We start from the raw sequence: 9,113 nt of genomic DNA, 5'->3' as shown, positions 1-9,113 counted from the left end.
CAACTCGACCAGAGTCTCTACAATTCGAGGAGAGAGCAGCTGCTTGCACATAAAAAAAGGACAATTATTTCAGAAAAAGAAAGATAAGTAAGTTATCGCATTTTACAAGTTGAGTTCATAACACACTCATTGATTGTTAAGTTCAAGTCTTTTACTTGGACAAAGCAGAGCTAAAATACCAACATAGCACTGTTTTATTTCTCTCTGTTCATCTACATCATGTCACTATACTATGGGTAACTATAGTAACTAGTCTTGAAAAAGGCCACAGACCGGATGTTTTTATGGCTGAGTTTTTAAAAAAGAAAAGAAAATGGTGACTGGCTTTCTGTTTTATGGCAACGTTCAGTTTTAAATGTGACCTTGCATTAATTGAAAGAGAGCTGCGTAGCTGTGACACCCTCGATCCGGACGCTTGAATGGTAGGAAGTTCTTACGAACATCTTTCAGCCTGTCTAAAAGAAAATACACATTTATAGACCTTTTATATACTTTACTACACTTACTAAGAGAGTGTAGGCTGACGACATGAATTTAAAGCGAAATAGCCTGAATTTAATGTAAAAAAAGGAGCGGGTCTGAGTGCAGCCTTCGAACCCTGGACGTCTGCCCTGCAGCCATTGTCTGCAGCCACCAGATCTGAATAAATAAAAGGTCAGAGGTTAATCTTCCCTGCATGCCACAAGGATTAACTTCTTACAGTTTAGAGCAATTACACAAATGAAACAGCAGCTGTGGTCACCAGCGTGACCTTGTTGTGACCGTCACCTGGACTCCTATCATGCCTGTCAGCTTTTTACGCGCACTGAAGCCAACACTTAACGCCGAGGTTTAAAGCAAAGATCTTGCACAATTGGTGGCCCTCAGACTGTGTTGGTTAATGACGCTCAGCTACTACCACACCAAATTTTGGCTCAATATGTGTAAAATTGTCTGACTTTACAGCCATTTTTGTGATTTCTAGTTGTTGTGGCAGCCATTGTGATTTGAGCTGAACCTTAAAGCAACTTCATTCCAAAAGCAATTCTAAGTTGTTTGTGCAAATTCTACATAACAAATGATTATGCGGTTATTTACACATAATTAAACAATGAACAGTGCTAATATCAGTGATAGCAACCTATTATAACCTCATAACATTTCTGCCAGAATATTGGAGCAATGCAAAACTAGCAGCGTTTGCATGAACGGCTATGAATCTTTTCTTAGATTAAAGTTGTTTTAAAACAGCAGCAATCCCATTTGATCATGGCCCCACTCCAACCAGTAGTTAGTTCAACAATTCAGTCAACATTACCCTTTTTTTTCTACAAAGTGATGCTGTTTAAAAAGCCATCTACGACAGGTAAGATATTAAATTGTTGATCTTTGCACGGAGCTCCACTTCACAAAAGGTGTGTCTTTGGTCATCATGCTTTTATTTGCCCACCTATAATGGCTCAGCTGAAAACACACATTAAAGTTGATCAACTCTGGCTGATGTGGAGGCAGAAAGCAGCGTCACGTCTTTTCTCTTTTCATTGAGAAGTTGGGAAACGCGTTCGCAGACGGATCGCAGCATTTAGTTTCCTGTCAGGATTATTGGGTTGAAGGGCGTGACTTGCGTCCCTGGCTCCCCCCCTCCTCATCTCCACTCCCTTCTGTGTCTCAGCGCTCAGTCCCACCTGAAGAGACGGAGTTGCGCTCTGAGCTGCGGGCGCACAAGAGCTGCGACAGGAGACCAGGCGGCAGGAGGAGGAGATGTGCGCATATTATTCTAACTGATTTTTTTTTCCTTTACACAGGGAGCTGCGTTTATAGATATATAAAAAAACCGTGTTTTTTAATTTCAAGTACACCTCATCCTGCGTGCCGCCTGTGGGTCTTCAGAGCACCATGCGAGCGGCGGAGGCGCGCCCTGCTGTGCCATGCTGATGCCGACCAGGTCCCGGACTCTGCTGCTGGCTCTGACCGCGGCGGCTGCCCTTCTCCCCCCGCCGTCATGCCGGGGCTGGAGCGACGAAGACCTCCTCCTGCCGCCCATCAACTCCTCCACCCGGTTCCTGGCCAACCTGGAGGTGGACGTGCGCTTCTCCAAGAGGTCCGTGGAGGAGAGCGGCGACGCGTCGCCCGCGGACTCCGCCGGCCCCCCGCCGCTGCTGCAGACCCTCAGCCCCGCTCCGTCCCAGCAGCAGCAGCAGCAGCAGCAGCAGCAGCAGCAGCAGCAGCAGCAGCAGTGCAACGTGAGCGTCCACAGACTGCAGCCCACCTCCCTGGTGGCCCGGTGGGACAGCGGCTTCGGCTTCCAGTGTGACGTGCTCCTCTACACCACCAACAACCACGGCAGGGCCTTCTTCTCCGCCTCCTTCAATCGCGCCTTCTCCCCCGTGGTCATCGAGCACCTGGGGGTCACCGGGGGTCAGCAGGAGATGAGGCTGTGCGTGGGCTGCGGGATGTCCCGGTACCGGAGGTTCGGTCAGGGCCGCTCCAGGGGAGGGGGGCAGCAGCAGCAGCAGCAGCACAGCGGGGATCAGGTCACCTTCTGCTGCGTGGACTTCAGCCTGGACGAGCTGAAGGGGGACAAGAGTTGGGGTCTGAACAGGAAGCCCATCGAGTCGACCCTCGTGGCTTGTTTCATGACTCTGGTCATCATCGTGTGGAGTGTTGCTGCGCTCATATGGCCGGTTCCGATCATTGCAGGGTTCCTGCCGAACGGGATGGAGCAGAGGAGACCCAGATAACTGCATTTACCTGATCTAACTCGAGCCCGTGCTGCCTATACTCTAACTGTAGCCATCAGCTGTTTCATGAAGGTGGATGAATGTTGGTTGTTCTTTAACCTTTAAAGCTTCTCCTCAGAGGGACAACCGAGGTAAAGTATGAAGGATTATTAGTAAAAAAGGGGCCCCTTTATAAAGGATGTATTAATGCTTTATGAACAGGTTACTCATGAGTTATTAAATGCTTTATGAAGCATTAACAATCATATAAAACACTCTTCATACATTAATAAAATATCCTGAAATATATCAAATGGTGCCGTTTGAATAGTTTTCCTGAAATATCGAATATATAAATGCGGGCATGCACTCAGTGTAAACAAAGCACTTTCATCTGCAGTTTACTCAACAAATCTGAGGGTAAATGTCTATAAATACATAAAACTTTTCAGACTTCTTGATCCCAAACAGCTCTTTGTTGACAATGCAGACTTATATTCAGTCACTTTGATTGTTTCTATCAGTAAACAAACATGCTGATTGGCAGCCGTTCACACATTACATTTGTTTTTTTGTTTTTATTTAAGCACACATTAGCAATAATATAAGAAAATAATTGTAATTTTGTTTTTACTTTGCATATTTTCTTTTTTGACACTGGAATGAGTACATTTAAAGCAGACAAGATAAAGTGCTGTATTTTTATTCCTAAATGTAATTTTGTTGCTAGTTGATCAGCTTTTTTTTTTTTTTTTTTAACTAAATTGTCCAAACAAACCCTGCATCTAAATGCTCACAGTGCTAACTTACTGGTAACATACTGGCAAATGTTTGATATTTAAAACCTAATTGAAAAAAATTATTAAAAATAGAGAACTTGATCTTACCAAAGGGGGCCGCAGTGGCTCGGTGGTCACTCCCGCGGCGGTCTTGTAATCCCGACGCTGCAGGTTCGAGCCCAGGTTGCGTCAGGAAGGGCATCCGGCATAAAATATTGCCAAATCTAATCATGCGGGTTTGCTCACTGTGGCGTACCCCTGAAGGAGGGAGCAGCCGAAAGAAAAGCAACAACTTGATCTTGCCAAAAAGTGAGCCTGCTTCAGTGTTTTATAAGTGACTAATAATGCTTTAAAAGTGTGTCCGAACCCATGAATGACGTAAATATAAAGTGTGAATAAAACCTTTTTATTGGGGCCCTGATTATGAAGCGGTACTGGATTATTATTCTATAGCCAATATAATCTATACTGGGACCAATGTGTTTTGTAAACCCTTGTAGGCCTTCCTATATAGATTCTGTGAACTGTACAACCTTTTCTCTTTAAACAGTGTTTGTAAAGTTTTTAATCTTTCTAGACAGTTTCTTTTTTCCTTTTGCCTTACGTGTAGGGATTTTGCACAGAAAAATCAACTTTAAAGTGTGCTGTCTCTGTAACTTAGGACTCGAAACAGTACAAAGTATATTTAATAGTTTTTTTTTCCCTCAATCAATCTAACAAATATTTATGACTTATATACATATAGTTTAATACTTATATTGTTATATTTATAAAGTCTAGTTCATTATATGTGTTTATTTGTATTAATGTTATAACAATTTAAATGAAAATAAAATCAATTATAGGCTTTATCATATTTTTTTTTCTTAGCTGTTCTTTATGGCTTAAGTCACATTTTTACAGGGGTTTTCCTGAAATGCTTTATGAGCACAAACAGTCAAATATTTTGAGTTTTTGCAAACAATTTTGGTTTCAAACAAGAAAAACAAAACAGACTGCTGTTCACATGGGTCAAATCAATGACAAACAACAGGTAAAGCGACAGAGTAATCAAAATCAATACGTGAGTGTTTTCTTTTCCAGTCCATCCTTCAGTTTAATAACAGACTCTTTAGATACGACTCTTACTCTAATAAACACAGTTGCCATCCTCTCCATCCTTCCTCTATTATAGGCTGCCTTTTCTCATTCTGTATCCTTTTTACAACATACCGTTTATAACATATTGAGCAATGTAGAATAAAACCCAGGGTGCTTCATGTGTTCATCAGTCGTCTCTAATAAGGATAAGGCAGCAGACACACATGGAGTCACACTTAGATGTAAATTCAACCCACTTCTTCCTCATTTGGTCAAATTTATCTGTTAGAAATCCTTAAGGAAGAGTATTTTTTTCTCATTTAAAATATTTCCGGAGTTATATAATACCAGTCGGGGGTATAAGCGTTAGATGTTTCCTGTTTATAGATTTCTTAGTCGCTGCCAGAAGTGTCTGAAGCAGCATTATGTCTCTCCTCTCCGTCAAAATCCCCACCTTGACCCAAATATAGTGTCAACAATATTTAATGATTTTAGGGAAGTCCATGTGATTTTCTACATAATCCCTAGCAGTTTTTGATCGTGCCCTTGTATCCCCCGCCCTGGTTTGGGTTCTTGAAGTGTCTCACAGTATTTTTCCCGCAGTGTTCTCTAATCTGTAGAGCGGGTCGAGGATCACTGAGAACTCCAGACGTCTCTCCATAATATCCAAAATCTCAAATCTCCCTAAAAACGTAACATTCTAGACACACTGTTGAGAACTTTGCAGGTTTGAATTAAAGTCGCGGTGGACCTGCAGGTACCTGCAAAAGTCATTTTGTCCCAAACCAAGTTTTTGTCTGGAGAGATTCTACAAACTACTGTTATTATTCTTTTCTTCTGTCTGGATCAGTTTGTTATAGTGAGTAAACACCTCTGACCACGCTGGACCAAGTCATTTCAAATAATTCAAAGATTCTTTTCTATCAGTGAAAGAAACATTTGAAATAAAAAGTTTTCTACATCAAAAATAAATAAAATGGTTCCTTTTTGTGTTAGAATACTGGCAAATGGGAAAAGTTGGGTCTTCATCAGCAGTCGAACAGCTAATTTCTGTTTTTCGCATGTGGTCAAAAGTCATTTTACTAGCTCTATTTTTGTTTGTTGTTTTTTGCAATGAGGCTGTTAAGATTTAGCGATCAAAACTGATTTTAAAAAATCCCTAAAACTGTCTTTAGCTGCAGAACTGTGACAATCAAACTGTAAAGTTTAGTCCACATGCACTCATGGCGTTTGGACAGAGGACGCGTAGCTACAGCCCTCTGTGTTACACTGTCCCATCTGCAGCAGCAGGGGAGCTACGTTCAGCTGCTTTTTGCAGATTATGGTTCTGCATTTAACACCATCCTCCCCAGCAAACTGGTAGACAAACTGATTGAATTGGGGCTTCTGTACTCCACTTTTATGTGGAGCTACTACGTCTTGTTGCTGGAGGACGCTGCCGTGACAGCATGGGGCAGAAGACACTGTGTTAAAGGGTAAGGTACAGGAGATAGGAAACAGCTGGTGTCACAGCACAGTTAGTTAGACATTTAACGGCCGGCCGGGGGAAACTTATTGACTGCTGCAGGCAGTGAGGTATGTTGGGACAAGCTTTAACCGCCTGAATTCATATTTTTCTTCAGAGCTGAATGAATGAAATGGAATGTCGACAAGCTGAAATGCTAAAAAAAAAAGCTAACAGCCCCCTCAAAAATTGCTTTCACTGTCTCCATGTTTTAATTTTATTAAACTTGAAAAATATATGTTCAATATATTTCATATATAATATATGTTGACCATGGCTTTTTAAAACTATCTGTACTCAAATGAAACTCTGCCGTCTGTTATCCTGTTTCACACTAATGAACATCAGCTCGTCAGTTCAACCTTGTTTCTGTCTCTGCAGTTTCAAGTTGTGACTTTGGAGCCAACTCACCTAAAAAAATGTCACAGTAAAAGCAAACAAATAATGATCTTGTAACGAAACATGCTTTCTGTTAGAATATTTTCATATCTGTAAAGCTTTCAATACTAGAAGGTGAATTAGAGAAGGTAATCAGTTTTGTGGATGCAGCCTATTTGCTGCTTGTTGTGAAATAATGTATGAATCCTTTTAAAATAATAGATTTTATTGAGAGAGGCAAAGGTGGAAATGTGCCCTTGGTAAGTTGTCTTTTAGAAATGATAGGATATCACTGTTTTGGGGCACAGACCTCCTCTGGAGATGTCAACAGAGGCACCTAATGGTGTCATCAGCCAAGGTTTGCCCCCAAGCCAACCTGCGGAGGCTGCATAAATATAAACTCTGGGTTTAATTCTCCTAACACAGCTTGGCTGTGGAGATTGTTTAAAGCCTGCATGGACCAACAGGTGCAGGCTGGACCTCTGATCAGAAACCCCCTTTATGCAGTTTCCATCGAGGCCTTTCCTCTGAGGAAGAAGACTGTAAATCAGGGGTCTCCAATCCTGGTCCTGGAGGGCCACCATCCTGCATGTTTTACTTGTTTCTCTGCTCCAACACACCTGATTCAGTGGTTAAATCACCTCTTCATGTTCTGCAGAAGCCTGTTAATCACCCATTGATTCAAATCAGGTGTGTTGGAGCAGAGAAACAAGTAAAACATGCAGGATGGTGGCCCTCGAGGACCAGGATTGGAGACTCCTTCTGTAATCCTCCCATGCAGCAGGACCAGCCAATGAGGGATCAGAATTGGAGATGAGGACACGCCTGGAGGGTGAGGACTCAGAAAGGTTGAAGCGAACGAACTGTATAGCTTTGTGTGTTTCTTTGTTTCTTTTTTGATTTTCTTCTTTTAGTTTCTCTTTCTGACAGTGGGTGGTATAAATCACGAGAGCATATGCAGAGAGGACTTTTTTGGGATCTTTTGCTGCAGAATATTACTCGGTTAGCAGACTTGCATTAGTAGTAGTCACAGTTTGCTTTCTTGTCTTTCATTTTAAAATTAGGACAAAACAATATATAACTTGTTGCATTCACTGGACCTTTTTTTTAATAAAGTCTGCCTGCTAGCAGGTAAACTTTGAGACTCCTGGGCTCCTTTTTGCATCCTTGGTAAGTTTTCTCTCGATTTTAAATTACTGGTTCTCTGCCTGTTTGCAAACTTTTTTTTTCCTTTGCTGCTGAATATAGCCATCATGTTTACATTTTTATTCCAGCAAGATAAGAAGGCAGCATGTTTCTCAACATTACAATAAAAAATCAGCACAACTTGTAGAGTTTAAAACCGAGAAAGTGTCTAAGAAATGGCACTTGTTATTAGAGAAAAAACGATTAATCGGCAGACCAGTTTTAATCTGTCGACTGATTAATCAACAGATATTGGTTACTTTCAAAAAGTCAGCAGTCGGCTACGCCTGCACATAAAATAAGATGCAGCAACTTCAACCAGCTTACTGTAGCCCACTATTTAGTTGTTGTATTTTTAGTGAGAATGCTCTTTTATATTGTATTATCTATCCAATATAAAGTGTCCAAGATATTCGGAGGTTTATTAAATATACATTTATTGAAGTCAACCTTGGTGACACAGTGGAACAGTGGCGCCTTCCAGTAAGAAGGTCGCAGGATCTCTTCCTGCCTCTCGCACAGTGAGTGCTGGAGATAGACAGCAGCTCCCTGTGACACAGAAAGGAGAAGCTGGTAAATAAATTGGATGGATGGATGGATGGATGGATGGATGGATGGATGGATGGATGGATGGATGGATGGAGTTAAACACACAGATAATCTATCCAGTAATTAGGCTAATTAATAAGTTGTCTAAAATGCTGTTAGATGTGTATAAAATGTCACGTTTAGGAACATTTTTTTAAACAGAGATTATTGCACCAAACTAAAAGGGCCAAACAGGAAGCTGTAAGTTAAAATAATGCTTTTATTGTGAAGGGTAAGGGAACTTTTTAGGTTGTGGATGTTTTCTGTTATTTATATTGCTTAAAAGCATAGTTTACCCAAATGATTTGTTGTGAAGGACAATCTTTATATTACAAATTTGTGGGTCCTGACCCCCCAGGGATTTCTGCTCATGAATGCCGCTTAAAACCTAAGACTCACGAGCAGGAGTCACCAAAATGTTCTCTGGAGCCAAAGGTTTTCTGACTACACCCTCTGGGAGCCCTCCTTAGATGTAAGATATGGGTAAATACAAAAACAAGAATGTCAGTGATAAAACTTTCTTTGAGGAATGCATATCATCCGCTGCCAGAGTTGGAAGTGGAGGACCACAGCAGCTGGAGAAAACTGTGTGCTGTGAAAGACTCTCAGCTACTACCACATCAAATTTCACCTCAATATCTGTAAAATGTGTTAGTTATATCCATTTTTGTGCTTTCTAAATTCAGTTGGCTGTGGTGGCCATTCTGATTTGTGTTGACTTCAGTGGTTTATCAGTTGTAGAGGTACATCTACTGATTATTTCCTGAAAGTTTCAATTAAATTAATTCATAGGTTCATAAGATATTTTGCTAACAGTCAGACAGCTTTGACTGCAAATAGGTAATGGCAACATTTTAAACCAAGATTTTACCCAAACTGTTAGAGCTCAGATTATGTGTT

At 41.2% G+C, this 9,113-nt stretch overlaps 1 protein-coding gene across 1 annotated transcript; it reads left to right on the top strand.

The window, feature by feature from the left end:
• The first annotated feature begins 1,669 nt into the window (after window positions 1-1,669).
• On the top strand, window positions 1,670-3,004 carry LOC108249047 (transmembrane protein 158). Its single transcript, XM_025011127.2, has 2 exons — window positions 1,670-1,742; window positions 1,834-3,004. Exon 2 carries the CDS (start codon window positions 1,908-1,910, stop codon window positions 2,718-2,720), a length of 813 nt encoding a protein of 270 aa, XP_024866895.1. The 5' UTR covers window positions 1,670-1,742; window positions 1,834-1,907; the 3' UTR covers window positions 2,721-3,004.
• The last annotated feature ends 6,109 nt before the right edge of the window (window positions 3,005-9,113 follow it).

The sequence above is a fragment of the Kryptolebias marmoratus genome, linkage group LG16, assembly GCF_001649575.2.
Source record: "Kryptolebias marmoratus isolate JLee-2015 linkage group LG16, ASM164957v2, whole genome shotgun sequence".
Taxonomy (NCBI): Eukaryota; Metazoa; Chordata; class Actinopteri; order Cyprinodontiformes; family Rivulidae; genus Kryptolebias; species Kryptolebias marmoratus.
This window is presented reverse-complemented; position numbering and strand designations above follow the sequence as displayed.

Excerpts from the sequence above, each read along its gene's own strand:
- LOC108249047 (XM_025011127.2), top strand. The coding sequence starts at position 1,908 with ATGCTGATGCCGACCAGGTCCCGGACTCTGCTGCTGGCTCTGACCGCG.